Source organism: Salmo trutta, chromosome 2 (assembly GCF_901001165.1).
Source record: "Salmo trutta chromosome 2, fSalTru1.1, whole genome shotgun sequence".
NCBI lineage: Eukaryota > Metazoa > Chordata > Actinopteri > Salmoniformes > Salmonidae > Salmo > Salmo trutta.
This window is the reverse complement of record NC_042958.1, coordinates 7,051,335-7,069,231: the sequence shown is the minus strand read 5'-3', so window position 1 is coordinate 7,069,231 and position 17,897 is coordinate 7,051,335. Positions and strand designations below refer to the sequence as shown.

General features: G+C 48.2%; 1 protein-coding gene across 1 annotated transcript in view; it reads right to left on the bottom strand.

Annotated features, from left to right (window-relative positions):
- Positions 1-2,186: 2,186 nt before the first annotated feature.
- Positions 2,187-17,897, bottom strand: part of LOC115148677 (potassium voltage-gated channel subfamily H member 2-like) — a 259,906-nt gene continuing 244,195 nt past the window's right edge. The window contains exons 8-15 of the mRNA XM_029690778.1: positions 16,468-16,667; positions 10,243-10,495; positions 9,050-9,243; positions 8,710-8,812; positions 8,224-8,526; positions 7,137-7,314; positions 3,190-3,379; positions 2,187-2,516 (exon numbers count right to left, since the gene is read on the bottom strand). Coding sequence (XP_029546638.1) covers positions 2,187-2,516; positions 3,190-3,379; positions 7,137-7,314; positions 8,224-8,526; positions 8,710-8,812; positions 9,050-9,243; positions 10,243-10,495; positions 16,468-16,667 — 1,751 coding nt within the window. The remainder of the gene's footprint in view (positions 2,517-3,189; positions 3,380-7,136; positions 7,315-8,223; positions 8,527-8,709; positions 8,813-9,049; positions 9,244-10,242; positions 10,496-16,467; positions 16,668-17,897) is intronic.

Below are 17,897 nucleotides of genomic sequence, written 5' to 3'. Positions count from 1 at the left end.
GTGTTCTCTCCATGGACTGTGCATTGCTGTGTATTCAGATCCATAGATGGTTAAAGGTATCCTCTTTGAAAAAATGGTTCCAAAAGGGTTCTTTGGCTGTCCCCATGAAAGAACCCTTTTTGGTTCCAGGTAGAACCCTTTTTGGTTCCAGGTAGAACTATTTTTGGTTCCAGGTAGAACTATTTTTGGTTCCAGGTAGAACTCTTTTGGGTTCCAGGTAGAACTCTTTTGGGTTCCAGGTAGAACTATTTTTGGTTCCATGTCAATGGTTCTATGTGGAACTCAAAAGGGTTATACCTGGAACCAAAAATTGTTCTTCAAAGGGTTCTCCTATGGGAGAAGCTGAAGAGCCTTTTTAGGTTCTAGATAGCACTTTTTGAGTGTAGGGCATTTCTTCTTCCAACGGTAGAGGGGGAAACTAAACCATGCTTTGTGAACTACAGACAAAACTAGGGCAAAAAGCATTGGACTCGAACTGATATTATCAACACACATATAGGCTTAATACAACACTCTCTCCTCTCTAGTCAGTGATTAATACAACACTCTCTCCTCTCTAGTCAGTGATTAATACAACACTCTCTCCTCTCTAGTCAGTGATTAATACAACACTCTCTCCTCTCTAGTCAGTGATTAATACAACACTCTCTCCTCTCTAGTCAGTGATTAATACAACACTCTCTCCTCTCTAGTCAGTGATTAATACAACACTCTCTCCTCTCTAGTCAGTGATTAATACAACACTCTCTCCTCTCTAGTCAGTGATTAATACAACACTCTCTCCTCTCTAGTCAGTGTCTGCATATTGAACTGTACAGAGACTCCCACTCTCTCTAACAAACTCTACAAGGTTATGACAGGGATTTGATATGTTCATCAAATAATTCATAGCTTTTAAACCCTTCCTCCAACCCCTCCACTGAGGTGCAAACAATCCGGTGTGCTCTTGGGGCCTTGGCTCCGCCTCTGGGAGTACAGACCTTAGGGTAAAGGAGCCAATGACAGGACACCAACGTTTTCTGCTAGGCCAGCTAAAACTACAGTCCACCAGCCAGCCAACCAAGCATTTTTTAGAAGCGCCATGGACATGTTAGATAAAATACATAATTGCAACTTGTATAATTATTATTGTTTTTGTCTTATTCATTATGGTAATCCACTACTGGATACTAGTGCTGAGCGATTAACCGAAATGTCTGTTATTTTTAGTTTTTTTCATGACTAATTGACCGACATCAGTTAAATTACTTGAATTCCATTTCCTTCTTTCTGTGAGCTCAATGCACATATTGTTGTTTCTCTACAGCTAAATCAGATCCAGACTGAACTGTGCGATGTAGTAGGGAGTTGTAGTTTCTCTAGAGATAAATCAGATCAAGGCTAGCCCGAACTGTGCGATGTAGTAGGGAATTGTCGTTTCTAACAGGCCAATATTCAACATAGTTTAGCGCAGAAAACGTGGTAAATACGCGATGGAGAGGGATATCTCTACCTGAAAATACATGATCTAAGTGATTGATAGTTGGTATTCAGCAGTCATAAAACGATGCCATATTTACTTTGAAGAACTCCTAAAATAGTGATGTAGTCAGACAGCGGCTCTGTTGTGATGAGATGATGACTTGGAATGAAATAATAAAGTCATCAAATAAAAATAATGTAATATACACAACAACTAAAATATTTGAATTAAAGTAAAGCAATGTGAATAAATTATGGTTAATAAGTGATGTTTAAAAATAAGGAAATCGTTGATTATTTTTTAATAATCGAACCGAAACCAAACCGACCTTGCTCAGCACTCATGGAAAGAGCAGTAAAGGGATGCTTCTAAACAGAACTAGTCATGTGTGTGTTCTGTAGTAATTTCTCTAGGTCAGAGTAGAGTTCAGGAGGATCTTGCTCCCCTCTCTCTCTTTCCGCCTGTGGGTTTGGTAACCTTGGGGTAACGTTGTGGTAACTTTAGGAACTGGGTAGGGGAAGGGAGCCCTGAAAGGGAGAGACATCCTCCTCTCCCAACAAGGTTTCTTCCCAGGTCAGAGGTTAGAGGTGAGGTGAGGCTCACCCAGAGCCTGTAGGTGAGGTTCCAGAGGTCGAAGGGAGGAAAGCCCCCCCCGTGAGAGAAGGGAAAACAGAGATACCACTCTTCTCCCTCTCTGTCCATTTTCTCCTCCCTCCCCTGCTCATTAGCTCCCACTAGGGTCAGAGCTGTGCCTCTGCTGTGTCTGTGAGTCCAGGTGCATTTGTGGCTCAGGCAGAGAGAGCCTCTGCTGGGCATCAGGGTCCAGCCCACTCGCCCCTGCAATTTCCCCCACCTCTGCCACTGACCCCATTCCTGAACCTGCCCCCACCCCTGACCCCAAGCTTTCCCCAACCCCTAGGTCTAACTCCAGGCCGCCCAGTCCAGAGGGGGCTCGTCGTGTCTCGGTTGGGCTGACCAGAGGCCAGTCTTCGGGGTGTAACTCAGCAGGGCTGCGGACAGAGTCCCTTGACTTGCTCGGGAACTCCTCAAAGTCCTGGAGGATAGATGCAGCAAGGAGGGATTTAGTGAAGACTGTATGGAGAGTGTGTGTGGGTGTGTGCGCATGTGTACATCCGTGTGTATGAGTGCATGTTCAGGCATTTTGTGCGTCTACAGGTGTATCTGCATGTAAGTGTCTATCCAGACTGGTCTCAATGACTAGACGTAACATAGTAAACAAAAATCCAGGACATTCAAATTAGTATGATATTTTATGTTTGGCATGGTTACATAAGATAGAAGGTTACTTAAGGTACAAATGAAAGGAGGGTAGTTGGTCGGGAGGGATGGGTGGCCGTGTAACGTGAATGTCTAACATCCCAAAGTTTAAGTGTTCGAATCTCATCACGGACAACTTTAGCATTTTACCTACTTCGCAACTACTTAGCATATTAGCTAACCCTTCCCCTAAACCTAACCTCAACCCTTTTAGCTAACCCTTATCGTAACCTTAATTCTTACCTAACATATTGTATGTTTTGCAATTCGCAACATACCGTATCATACGAATTGTATTTCATACTAAATGGATGATGGATATCCACAAATGAACACATACCATACGAAACACAACACATCACACTAAACAGAGTGTCTGGGATTGACGTACAGAATCATATGAAATGCTCTGAGACCATGTTGGTCTATGTCCTGTATGTGTGTAGTACCTGAGAGAGTGAAGCCAGTGCCTCTGACTCCAGGGTGGTGTATCCAGGACCAGGGCCAGGTCCGGGACCAGGGTAGGGTGAGGCCTGAGGGGGAGACAACACGGTGCTGTAGGCTGGGGGCACCAGGGCCATCTGACGTTGTAGTAGCTGCATGATCGCCCCGATGTCTGTCGACATCCTCGTTTCCAGCCTGAAGAGAGAGACACACAAACATACATAAGCACACACAGGAACACACACACAGGAACACACACACAGGAACACACACACAGGAACACACATGCAGGCAAAGCCTCAGCCTACTACAAGGCCTTTGACCTCATTGAGACAATAGACACTGACTGGACAAGAGCATAGGGGATTAAAGTAACAGATATTCCACTGAAGGGGAGAGGGAGGAGAAAGAGAGCGAGAGAGAGGTAGAGCGAGAAGGGGGGAGAGAGAGAGAGAGAGGGGGAGAGAGAGAGAGGGGGAGAGAGGGGGAGAGAGAGAGGAGGAGAGAGAGAGAGAGAGAGAGAGAGAAAGAGAGAGGGATAATGAGAGGGGGAGAAAGAGAGAGGGTGGAGAGAGAGTTGGGAGGAGAGAGAGAGATAGTGAGAGAGAGGGGGGGTGAGAGAGAGGGGGGTGAGAGGGGGGGAGTGTGAGAGAGAGGGAGGGAGAGTGAGAGGAGGAGAGAGAGAGAGAGAGGGGCGAGAGAGGGGGATAGAGAGAGGGGAGAAAGAGAGAGGGGGGAAGAGAGAGGGGGAGAAAGAGTTGGGGAGAGTGAGAGGGGATAGAGAGGGGGGAGAGAGAGGGAGATAGAGAGGGGGGGAGAAAGAGTTGGGGAGAGTGAGAGGGGATAGAGAGGGGGGAGAGAGAGGGAGAGAGAGAGAGAGAGAGAGGGGAGAGAGAGGGGGGGAGAGAGAGGGAGATAGAGAGGGGAGAGAGAGAGAGAGAGAGAGAGAGAGGGGAGAAAGAGAGAGGGGGAGAAAGAGGGAGAGGATATGTCTATGTCAGAATCAGACAGCGTAATGGTGAGGTAGGGTTTAAGAGATAGGGGGGAGCACCAGACCTATTATGGGTACCTCCATTACTCTGACAGGGGACAGACTTGTAGCAGACACAGTGAGGGATAATGGAATCAGCAACAGTGGAGTAGCAGAGTAGCAGCTGTGTTTTGTCAGAGGGCTACAGCAAAATTGTCCTGCTAGATCTTTTATATCATACAAAGTGAGTTTTAATCAGGAGCTTTCAGCTGCAGTTAATGGCTTGATCTTTATCAGTAGCAATACATCCCACTGATATGTGAGCTGTGATTGTACAGTGCCTTAAAGCCACTCTCCTAAATCTCTGTTTCTATCCTGAATTAATTATATCATGTAACTGTCCAAATAATGGAAACACTGGAGTAAAAGAGAGACACAAATTACACTGAACAAAAAATATAAACGCAACATGCAACAATTTCAACGATTTTACTGATTTTACAGTTCATACAAGGAAATCAGTTAATTGAAATACATTCATTCTATGGATTTCACATGACTGGGAATACAGATATCCATCTGTTGGTCACAGATACCTTAACAAAAGGTAGGGGTGTGAATCAGAAAACTAGTTAGTATCTGGTGTGACCGCCATCTGCATCATGCAGCGCGACACATCTCCTTCACATAGAGCTGATCAGGCTGTTGATTGTGGCCTGTGGAATGTTGTCCCACTCCTCTTCAATGGCTGTGAGAAGTTGCTGGATATTGTCAGGAACTGGAACACGCTGTCGTACACGTCGACCCAGAGCATCCCAAACATGCTCAATGGGTGACATGTCTGCTGAGTATGCAGGCCATAGAAGAACTGGGATATTTTCAACTTCCAGGAATTGTGTACAGATCCTTGCGACATGAGGCCGTGCATTATCATGCTGAAACATGAGGTGATGGTGGCGGATGAATGGCGCGACAATGGGCCTCATTCAAATTGCCATCAATAAAATGCAATTGTGTTTGTTGTCCGTAGCTTATGCCTGCCCATACCATAACCCCACCATCACCATGGGGCACTCTGTTCACAACGTTGACATCAGCAAACCGCTCGCCCACTTCTCCAGCGTGCCAGTGGCCATTGAAGGTGAGGGTATTTGCCCACTGAAGTCGGTTATGACACCAAACTGCAGTCAGGTCAAGACCCTGTTGAGGACGAGCTTCCCTGAGATGGTATCTGACAGTTTGTGCAGAAATTCTTAATTTCTGCAAACCCACAGCTTCATCAGCTGTCTGGGTGGCTGGTCTCAGACAATCCTGCAGGTGAAGATGCCGGATGTGGAGGTCCTGGGCTGGCGTGGTTACACGTGGTCTGTGGTTGTGAGGCCGGTTGGACGTTCTACCAAATCCTCTAAAACAATGTTGGAGGCGGCTTATGGTAGAGCAATTAACAGTCAATTCTCTGGCATCAGCTCTGGTGGACATTCCTGCAGTCAGCATGCCAATTGCACACTCCCTCAAAACTTGAGACATCTGTGGCCTTTGATTGTCTCCAGCACAAGTTGCACTTGTGTAATAATCATGCTGTTTAATCAGCGTTTTGACATGCCACACCTGTCAGGTGGATGGATTATCTTGGCAAAGGAGAAATACTCACTAACAGGGATCTGAATGGTTTGATGAGCATGAAAACGATGTAAACCATATTCCATAGCTGTCTCAGTCAGCAGATGTCAACCCAGTTGTTGAAACAACGGATAGATGTATAACTGAAGTGTAAACCATGTTGGCCTGAGTTGGCAACCATCCAGTCTTGCCCTTGTTCCTGCCCCTCTCCTATCTCTGTCCCTGTGCCCCTGTCCTGCCCCTGTCTCTGCCCCTGTCTCTGCCCCTGTGCCCCTATCGCTATCCTGCCCCTGCCCCTCTGCCCATCTGCCCATCTGCCCCTCCAGTCTTGCCCTTGTTCATGCCCCTCTCCTGGCCCTGTCTCTGTCCCTGCCCCTGTCTCTGTCCCTGTCCATGCCCTTGTCTATGTCCCTGTGCCCCTCTCCCTGCCCCTGTCCCTGCCCCTGTGCCCTGTCTCTGTCCCTGTGCCCCTGTCCTGCCCATCTATCCCTGTGCCCCTCTCCCTGCCCCTGTCTCTGTCTCTGTCTCCCTGCCCCTGCCCCTGCCCCTGTCTCTGTGTCCCTGTTCCTGCCCCTATCCCTGCACCTGTCCCTGCCCCTGTCTCTGTGCCCCTGTCCTGCCCCTGTCTCTGTCCTTGTGCCCCTGTCCTGCCCCTGCCCCTCTGTCCCTTCCCCTGTGCCCTGTCCCTGTCCCTCTGTCCCTGTCCCTGCATGTCTCTGTCTCTGTATTTCTCTATCCCTGCATGTCTCTGTCTCTGCATGTCTCTGTCCTGCATGTCTCTGTCCCTGCATGTCTCTGTCTCTGCATGTCTCTGTCCTGCATGTCTCTGTCCCTGCATGTCTCTGTCTCTGCATGTCTCTGTCCCTGCATGTCTCTGTCCCTGCATGTCTCTGTCCCTGCATGTCTCTGTCTCTGCATGTCTCTGTCCCTGCATGTCTCCGTCTCTACATGTCTCCGTCTCTACATGTCTCCGTCCCTGCATGTCTCTGTCCCTGCATGTCTCTGTCCATGCATGTCTCTGTCTCTACATGTCTCTGTCTCTATATGTCTGTCCCTGCATGTCTGTCTCTGCATGTCTCTGTCTCTACATGTCTCTGTCCCTGCATGTCTCTGTCCATGCATGTCTCTGTCTCTACATGTCTCTGTCTCTATATGTCTCTCCCTGCATGTCTGTCTCTGCATGTCTCTGTCTCTACATGACTCTGTCCCTGCATGTCTCTGTCTCTACATGTCTCTGTCTCTACATGTCTCTGCATGCCTCTGTCCCTGCATATCTCTGTCTCAGCATGTCTCTGTCCCTGCATGTCTCCGTCTCTACATGTCTCTGTCCCTGCATGTCTCTGTCCATGCATGTCTCTGTACCTGTTGAGTTGTTGCTGCAGCAGGTCCAGTCTGTTGTCCAGCTCGGTGCGCTGCCTGCGGCTGATACTGTTGAGGGGGGGAGAGGAAGGCAGGCTGCAGCGCGGCAACTCCTGGTACTCACGACTGCCCCGCCTCTCCCCCCAGAAACTGAAGATGTTTGAGACCCCTGAAAATGCTCCTGTTTTTGAAGAAGAGAGGGGAAAGGGAGAATAGGGGAAGAATAGGGTATGAAGTCATATTCTATTGTTTTATATTGTTTGTCTGTGTATGTGTGTGTGTGTGTCTGTGTGTCTGTTTGTCTGTGTGTATGTGTGTGTGTGTCTGTGTGTGTGTCTGTTTGTCTGTGTGTGTGTCTCTGTGTGTGTGTGTGTCTGTTTGTCTGTTTGCCTGTGTGTCTGTTTGTCTATGTGTGTGGCTGAGTGTCTGTTTATCTCTGTGTGTGTCTGTGTGTGTGTGTGTCTGTGTGTCTGTTTGTCTGTGTGTCTGTCCCTGTCTGTGTGTGTGTCTGTGTGTCTGTTTGTCTGTGTGTCTGTGTGTGTGTCTGTGTGTCTGTGTGTGTGTCTGTGTGTCTGTGTGTCTGTCTGTTTGTCTCTGTGTGTCTGTGTGTCTGTGTGTCTGTGTGTCTGTTTGTGTGTGTGTCTGTGTGTGTGTTTGTCTATGTGTCTGTGTGTCTGTGTGTCTGTCTGTTTGTCTCTGTGTGTATGTTTGTCTGTTTGTCTCTGTGTGTCTGTGTGTCTGTTTGTCTGTGTGTCTGTTTGTCTATGTGTCTGTGTGTGTGTCTGTGTGTGTCTGTGTGTCTGTTTGTCTGTGTGTCTGTTTGTTTGTTTGTCTGTTTGTCTGTGTGTCTGTTTGTATGTGTGTGTGTATGTGTGTGTGTGTATATGTGTGTCTGTGTCTGTGTGTATGTTCGTCTGTGTGTCTGTGTGTCTGTCCCTGTCTGTGTGTGTGTCTGTGTGTCTGTGTGTTTGTCTGTTTGTCTGTGTGTCTGTTTGTCTGTGTGTCTGTTTGTCTGTGTGTCTGTGTGTCTGTTTGTCTGTGTGTCTGTTTGTCTGTGTGTCTGTTTGTCTGTGTGTGTGCCCAGACCCACCTGAGAGTGCATTGCAGGTGTTGCCCCCCTTGTGGTCCCCCTCCCCCTCCCCCTCGGGATTGTCCCTAAAGATCAGAGAGGTGGCCTGAGCCGGGGACATCTCATGCAGAGCTGACTGAGGGGCGGGGCATGTGACCACAGACTCCTCCCCCTCGCCACTGCTGGAGTGGGTGGACACTGAACTCCGGGGCCCCTCCCAGTCTGGCTTAAGCCCCTCCCCCTGCTTACTGGCCGCCTCCTTCCGTCTACGCCGAACTGGCTTGTTGGATCTCTCCTTTTTATTCTCTCCTGCATCTGCGTCGTCTGAGAGAAGAAACAGGGAAGGACAGGTGGTGAGACACTGGATGGAATCGGAAAAGTTGATTTGTGACCTACAACTAAGCGTGGATAGTGGGTGTTCCTCTGGGCATCACAGAGAGAAACATGGGTAATAATATTAGCTCTCAGAAACAGAGAGGAAGGAGTGGAAGGGAATGTGGTGGTTACCCTTCTCTGTCCGGCGCCGGAATGATAATTTGCGTCTGCGCAGTTTGTTGAATCCTACACAGTCTGAGTTGCCACTTTCTGGAGAGCCAGGAATCATATTGGTCTGCAGGGATTAACAAAGAAAAACATCTTGAAAAATCACACACTGATGATAAAGGACTTATATAGTATCAATGCGTAAAATAGCTGTTCCATAGGAATGCACAATGGAAATAATTTACAAATTCATTTATTCCCTAATTTGTATTCATCAATTCATATTTGAATATACATTTTTTTATGGTGGTGAAGTTAAGATATGAGGAAAAGTTCCTGCAATCAGGGCAGAGGACAGACTCACATCCCGGAGGTCAAAGGTGATCTCCAGGTTCATCCAGAAGTGGTCGGAGAACTCGGGGTACATGTCTAACACCTCCAGGACGTCCTCTCTGTGGATCTTATGGAGGTCACAGTAGGTCAGAGCTCTCACGTCGGCATTGGACTTCCCAGCCCGCCCGTACAGGTTGATAGGCTCGCCAAAGATGTCATTCTTCCCTGTGGGAGATGAGAGGACATAGTACCGTATTTTACATACAGTACCAGTCAAAAGTCTGGACACACCTACTTGTGATTTATGTAGAATTCAAGGCACACTTAACCAGCATGGCTACCACAGCATTCTGCAGCGAAACGCCAAGCACATCTGGTTTGAGCTTAGTGGGACTATCATTTGTTTTTCATCAGGACAATGACCAAAAACACACCTCCAGGCTGTGTAAGGGCTATTTGACCAAGAAAGAGAGTGATGGAGTGCTGCATCAGATGACCTGGCCTCAACCCAATTAAGATGGTTTGGAAAGAGTTGGACCGCAGAGTGGAGGAAAAGCAGCCAACAAGTGCTCAGCATATGTGGGAACTCCTTCAAAACTGCTGGAAATGCATTCCAGGTGAAGCTGGTTGAGAGAATGCCAAGAGTGTGCAAAGCTGTCATCAAGGCAAAGGGTGGCTACTTTGAAGAATCTAAAATCTAAAATATATTTTGATTTGTTTAACACTTTTTTGGTTACTACATGATTCCATATGTGTTATTTCATAGTTTTTATGTCTTCACTATTATTCTACAATGTAGAAAATAGTAAAAATAAAGAAAAACCCTTGAATGACTAGGTGTGTCCAAACTTTTGACTGGTACTGTATGTTAAAAAATGCAAATGTTAAACAGTCCTACATTTTTTTATTACTGGGAAGTAAAAATATAATAATTAAATAATCAAATGGTCCACAGTACTACTGCTTGTTTAATAAGATAGCCTTTCACCCTTCTTGAGTGCCCAGTTGTTGAAGCTGTATGACGTACAAATAGGACCAATTGTTGCCAGTAGATGGCTCTGTTGGTTCATTTGTATTTATTTGGTTCCCTGGTACATAACTGAATCTCTGAATATACCACATTCAGTTTTCTACTCCTTCCTATTTAGGTTGATACATGCAACACTAGTCGTAGTAGAATCTATACTATTTGAGTTGACAGTAGCTCCTATCTATCATCCTCACCCAAGATGGCCACCACCACGTCGCCTCTGAGGATCTCGATGGAGCCACGGGAGATGAAGTAGATGGCGGTGAGCACGTCGCCGGCGTGCACCAGGGTGTCGCCAGGCGGGGCGTGGGTGGTCTTGAACTTCATGGCCAGGGCCCGCAGACAGCCCTTCGTGGAGCCCTTGAAGGCTTTGCAGTTCTCCAGGAGGGTACGGTTAAGGTGGAGGCAGATGTCAGCCTGGAGACACTCTGGGAACCCCTTCAACACCTGGTAGAGAGAGAGGTAGGGAGGGGGGAGGGGGGAGGGAGACAGGGAGGTGGGAGAGGGAAAGATGTGGGGGAGAGGGGAGAGAACAGGGAAGGAAGACAGAGGGTGGGGGAGAGAGAGAGAGAGGGGGAGAGAAAGGGGAATGGAGCGGGGTGAGGGGAGAGAGGAGGAGGGGGAGGAGGGAGGGGGAGAAAGAGAGAGAGAGAGAGAGAGAGAGAGAGAGAAGAGAGAGTGAGTATTTAGTGGGATAGTGAGGGAGACAGAGAGGGGGAGAGAGAGTGAGGGAGAGAGGGCGATAGAGAGAGAGAGGGCGGTAGAGAGAGAGGGCGATAGAGAGAGGGGGAGAGAAAGTGGAATGGAGGGGGGGTGGTGGGGAGAGAGAGAGGGAGAGAGAGAAGGGGATAGAGAGAGTGGGAGAGAAGGGGGAGAGAGATGGGTCGGGGGAGAGAGGATGGATGGAGGGGGGGAGAGAGGGAGATAGAGAGAGTGGGAGAGAAGGGGGAGAGAGATGGGTCGGGGGAGAGAGGGTGATACTAACTAAAAGGCAGCAACATAGCTAGATACTTACAGGACAGCCTTATCCAGGGCAACTTACAGTATGTATTGAGTGAATACATATTTCTTACTTGTCCCCTGTGGGAATCAAACCCACAACCCTGGCAGGACAAAGCGCCGCGCTCTACCAACTGAGCCATCACTGCTAAATAACAAACATACAAATATTCAGTAAAAAATATAGTTGTCTGATATGTAGCATCCAAGCAAATACCACCCCAAAATAACTGCAACATTTAGTCAGCAATCTGCTGATATATACTTTCACAGGACTTGTAAGGCTTTTTTAATATTTTTTATATAATGAATACTACAAGCCTTATTAATGATTTCCCCATTCTAACAAGGAGACACAATTACATTTCAGATGAAGGAGCGGAAGGTTTTCTGTATGTGACTCTGCGACAACGTCTGGAAACACCCCCTCGTCTTAAACCTTAATACTCTATTCTAGTCCATCTCTATCCAACCAACCCAGCTCAGTTAGACTAATGAGGTCATCATTAAAAGACAGAGGCTATGACTGATTCAGTCAGACAGACCAGAGGCGGGGTTACATCATGACCACCATTATAATCACGTCAGCAAACATTTTACTAATCCAACACGCTTCAGTGGACTCTCAACGCTATGGGGCCTGGACACAACACTATGGGCTAATCCAACACGCTTCAGTGGACTCTCAACACTATGGGGCCTGGACACAACACTATGGGCTAATCCAACACGCTTCAGTGGACTCTCAACACTATGGGGCCTGGACACAACACTATGGGCTAATCCAACACGCTTCAGTGGACTCTCAACACTATGGGGCCTGGACACAACACTATGGGCTAATCCAACACGCTTCAGTGGACTCTCAACACTATGGGGCCTGGACACAACACTATGGGCTAATCCAACACGCTTCAGTGGACTCTCAACACTATGGGCTAATCCAACACGCTTCAGTGGACTCTCAACACTATGGGCTAATCCAACACGCTTCAGTGGACTCTCAACACTATGGGCTAATCCAACACGCTTCAGTGGACTCTCAACACTATGGGCTAATCCAACACGCTTCAGTGGACTCTCAACACTATGGGCTAATCCAACACGCTTCAGTGGACTCTCAACACTATGGGGCCTGGACACAACACTATGGGCTAATCCAACACGCTTCAGTGGACTCTCAACACTATGGGGCCTGGACACAACACTATGGGCTAATCCAACACGCTTCAGTGGACTCTCAACACTATGGGGCCTGGACACAACACTATGGGCTAATCCAACACGCTTCAGTGGACTCAACACTATGGGGCCTGGACACAACACTATGGGCTAATCCAACACGCTTCAGTGGACTCTCAACACTATGGGCTAATCCAACACGCTTCAGTGGACTCTCAACACTATGGGCTAATCCAACACGCTTCAGTGGACTCTCAACACTATGGGCTAATCCAACACGCTTCAGTGGACTCTCAACACTATGGGGCCTGGACACAACACTATGGGCTAATCCAACACGCTTCAGTGGACTCTCAACACTATGGGGCCTGGACACAACACTATGGGCTAATCCAACACGCTTCAGTGGACTCGTAACACTATGGGGCCTGGACACAACACTATGGGCTAATCCAACATGCTTCAGTGGACTCTCAACACTATGGGGCCTGGACACAACACTATGGGCTAATCCAACACGCTTCAGTGGACTCTCAACACTATGGGGCCTGGACACAACACTATGGGCTAATCCAACACGCTTCAGTGGACTCTCAACACTATGGGGCCTGGACACAACACTATGGGCTAATCCAACACGCTTCAGTGGACTCTCAACACTATGGGGCCTGGACACAACACTATGGGCTAATCCAACACGCTTCAGTGGACTCTCAACACTATGGGGCCTGGACACAACACTATGGGCTAATCCAACACGCTTCAGTGGACTCTCAACACTATGGGGCCTGGACACAACACTATGGGCTAATCCAACACGCTTCAGTGGACTCTCAACACTATGGGCTAATCCAACACGCTTCAGTGGACTCTCAACACTATGGGCTAATCCAACACGCTTCAGTGGACTCTCAACACTATGGGCTAATCCAACACGCTTCAGTGGACTCTCAACACTATGGGCTAATCCAACACGCTTCAGTGGACTCTCAACACTATGGGCTAATCCAACACGCTTCAGTGGACTCTCAACACTATGGGCTAATCCAACACGCTTCAGTGGACTCACAACACTATGGGCTAATCCAACACGCTTCAGTGGACTCTCAACACTATGGGCTAATCCAACACGCTTCAGTGGACTCACAACACTATGGGCTAATCCACCACGCTTCAGTGGACTCACAACACTATGGGCTAATCCAACACGCTTCAGTGGACTCTCAACACTATGGGGCCTGGACACAACACTATGGGCTAATCCAACACGCTTCAGTGGACTCTCAACACTATGGGGCCTGGACACAACACTATGGGCTAATCCAACACGCTTCAGTGGACTCTCAACACTATGGGGCCTGGACACAACACTATGGGCTAATCCAACACGCTTCAGTGGACTCTCAACACTATGGGGCCTGGACACAACACTATGGGCTAATCCAACACGCTTCAGTGGACTCTCAACACTATGGGGCCTGGACACAACACTATGGGCTAATCCAACACGCTTCAGTGGACTCTCAACACTATGGGGCCTGGACACAACACTATGGGCTAATCCAACACGCTTCAGTGGACTCTCAACACTATGGGCTAATCCAACACGCTTCAGTGGACTCTCAACACTATGGGCTAATCCAACACGCTTCAGTGGACTCTCAACACTATGGGCTAATCCAACACGCTTCAGTGGACTCTCAACACTATGGGCTAATCCAACACGCTTCAGTGGACTCTCAACACTATGGGCTAATCCAACACGCTTCAGTGGACTCTCAACACTATGGGCTAATCCAACACGCTTCAGTGGACTCACAACACTATGGGCTAATCCAACACGCTTCAGTGGACTCTCAACACTATGGGGCCTGGACACAACACTATGGGCTAATCCAACACGCTTCAGTGGACTCTCAACACTATGGGCTAATCCAACACGCTTCAGTGGACTCTCAACACTATGGGCTAATCCAACACGCTTCAGTGGACTCTCAACACTATGGGCTAATCCAACACGCTTCAGTGGACTCTCAACACTATGGGCTAATCCAACACGCTTCAGTGGACTCACAACACTATGGGCTAATCCAACACGCTTCAGTGGACTCTCAACACTATGGGCTAATCCAACACGCTTCAGTGGACTCACAACACTATGGGCTAATCCAACACGCTTCAGTGGACTCACAACACTATGGGCTAATCCAACACGCTTCAGTGGACTCACAACACTATGGGCTAATCCAACACGCTTCAGTGGACTCTCAACACTATGGGGCCTGGACACAACACTATGGGCTAATCCAACACGCTTCAGTGGACTCTCAACACTATGGGCTAATCCAACACGCTTCAGTGGACTCTCAACACTATGGGCTAATCCAACACGCTTCAGTGGACTCTCAACACTATGGGCTAATCCAACACGCTTCAGTGGACTCTCAACACTATGGGCTAATCCAACACGCTTCAGTGGACTCTCAACACTATGGGCTAATCCAACACGCTTCAGTGGACTCACAACACTATGGGCTAATCCAACACGCTTCAGTGGACTCTCAACACTATGGGCTAATCCAACACGCTTCAGTGGACTCACAACACTATGGGCTTATCCAACACGCTTCAGTGGACTCACAACACTATGGGCTAATCCAACACGCTTCAGTGGACTCACAACACTATGGGCTAATCCAACACGCTTCAGTGGACTCTCAACACTATGGGGCCTGGACACAACACTATGGGCTAATCCAACACGCTTCAGTGGACTCGTAACACTATGGGGCCTGGACACAACACTATGGGCTAATCCAACACGCTTCAGTGGACTCTCAACACTATGGGGCCTGGACACAACACTATGGGCTAATCCAACACGCTTCAGTGGACTCTCAACACTATGGGGCCTGGACACAACACTATGGGCTAATCCAACACGCTTCAGTGGACTCTCAACACTATGGGGCCTGGACACAACACTATGGGCTAATCCAACACGCTTCAGTGGACTCTCAACACTATGGGGCCTGGACACAACACTATGGGCTAATCCAACACGCTTCAGTGGACTCTCAACACTATGGGGCCTGGACACAACACTATGGGCTAATCCAACACGCTTCAGTGGACTCACAACACTATGGGGCCTGGACACAACACTATGGGCTAATCCAACACGCTTCAGTGGACTCTCAACACTATGGGGCCTGGACACAACACTATGGGCTAATCCAACACGCTTCAGTGGACTCTCAACACTATGGGGCCTGGACACAACACTATGGGCTAATCCAACACGCTTCAGTGGACTCTCAACACTATGGGGCCTGGACACAACACTATGGGCTAATCCAACACGCTTCAGTGGACTCTCAACACAGCATAATGCGGAAGTTGAGCAAACAAGCAACTTGATTGTTTCCACTGTATCTTGTAGATTATTTATTAAGTCAAATACACAGGAATTCAGACAGAATATTGCAATTTCATGTTGGGAAATTTGGTTCCCAAAAGATTCACTTCCATAATATTTTTATTACAGTTGGCACTTAAAGCATGTTGGAGAGAGTCTAGGCTCAGTCTTAGAGCGAGAGAGAGAGAGAGAGAGAGAGAGAGAGAGAGAGAGAGAGAGAGAGAGAGAGAGAGGGAATGAGAAAGAGAAAGAGAGAGAGAGAAAGAGAGAGAGAGAGGGAAAGAGAGAGAGGGAATGAGAGAGAGAAAGAGAGAGAGAAAGAGAGAGGGAATGAGAGAGGGAAAGAGAGAGAGAGGGAATGAGAGAGAGAAAGAGAGAGAGAGAGGGAAAGAGAGAGAGGGAATGAGAGAGAGAGGGAATGAGAGAGAGAAAGAGAGAGAGAGAGGGAAAGAGAGAGAGAGGGAATGAGAGGGAGAGGCCAGACTCTCTTAGATCAACTATTAAATGTCTATAAAAGACTGTGCTGAAAATATAATGTTTGTGTACCTTCATGCACGTGTGTGTGTGTATTACTCATATCGTTCATGCATGTGTTTACGTCTATGCACTGTTTGGATGTCAATGTGCTGTGTGTTTTTTTAATGTGTATGTACTATTGTGTGTGTGTGTATGTGTTTGAGTGTGTATGTATGCGTGTGTGTGTGTGTTTGAGTGTCTGTGTGTGTGTGTGTGTGTTTGAGTGTGTATGTGTGTGTGTGTGTGTGTGTGTGTGTGTGTGTGTGTGTGTGTGTGTGTGTGTGTGTGTGTGTGTGTGACTCACAGCGGTCATATCAATGCCGTTAGTGTAGGACCAGGCGTGTTGGAAGTACTCCTCCAGCCGCTGCCTCAGTGGGTTGGGAATCTGGTGGAAGCGGATAAACTCTCGGACCCGTAGCATCTGGGTGTGATACCTGGCCGTACCCGAGTACAACCTCTGGATGATGGCCGACACGTTACCAAAGATACTGGCGTACATCAGAGCTGTAGGGAGGAGAGAGAGGAGAATAAATTATTATTGTGAACAAAATTCAGGAGCAGCAGAATACAACTGCTCTCTACTGCACCATGGGAACAAACGTTATAGTATCTCAGACCAGTTAGTGGTTGTAAACAGGCTCTAGAGCAGAGGAGGACGGCTCATAGTAATGGCTGAAATGGAGCAAATGGAATGGCATCAAACCATGTGTGTGATGTAATTGATACCATTCCACTAATTCCGCTCCAGTCACAAACCTGTTCTCCCCAATTATATCAGTGGTTCCTTTCTCTCTTACTGTGCCACCAGCTGAATGTTGCTCTGCCTGGAGTACCCCTGAAGTAGCCCTGGAGTACCGCTGAAGTACCCCTGAAGTACCCCTGGAGTACCCCTGAAATACCCCTTGGAGTACCCCTGGAGTACCCCTGGAGTACCCCTGAAGTACCCTTGAAGTACCCCTGAAATACCTCTGGAGTACCCCTGGAGTACCCCTGAAATACCCTTGAAGTATCCCTGGAGTACCCCTGGAGTACCCCTGAAATACCCTTGAAGTACCCCTGGAATACCCCTGGAGTACCCCTGGAGTACACCTGAAATACCCCTGGAGTACTCCTGGTCAGGGAGGTGACCAAGAACCCGATGGTCACTCTGACAGAGCTCCAGAGTTCCTCTGTGGAGATGGGAGAACCTTCCAGAAGGACAACCATCTCTGCAGCACTCCACCAATCAGGCCTTTATGGTAGAGTGGCCAGACGGAAGCCACTCCTCAGTAAAAGGCACCTGACAGTATTGTGGTGGCAGCATCATGCTGTGGGGAGGTTTTTCAGCGGCAGGGACTGGGAGACTAGTCAGGATCGTGGGAAAAATGAACGGAGCAAAGTATTGAGAGATCCTTGATGAAGACCTGCTCCAGAGCAGTGCTCAGAACCTCCGACTGGGGCGAAGGTTCCTCTTCCAACAGGATAACGACCCTAAGCACACAGCCAAGACAACGCAGGAGTGGCTCCGGGACAAGTCTCTGAATGTTCTTGAGTGGCCCAGCCAGAGCCCAGACTTGAACCCGATCGAACATCTCTGGAGAGACCTGAAAATAGCTGTGCAGCGACGCTCTCCATCTAACCGGACAGAGAATGAAAGGATCTGCAGAGAAGAATGGGAGAAACTCCCCAAATACAGGTGTGCCAAGCTTGTAGCATCATACCCAAGAAGACTCGAGGCTGTAATCGCTGCCAAAG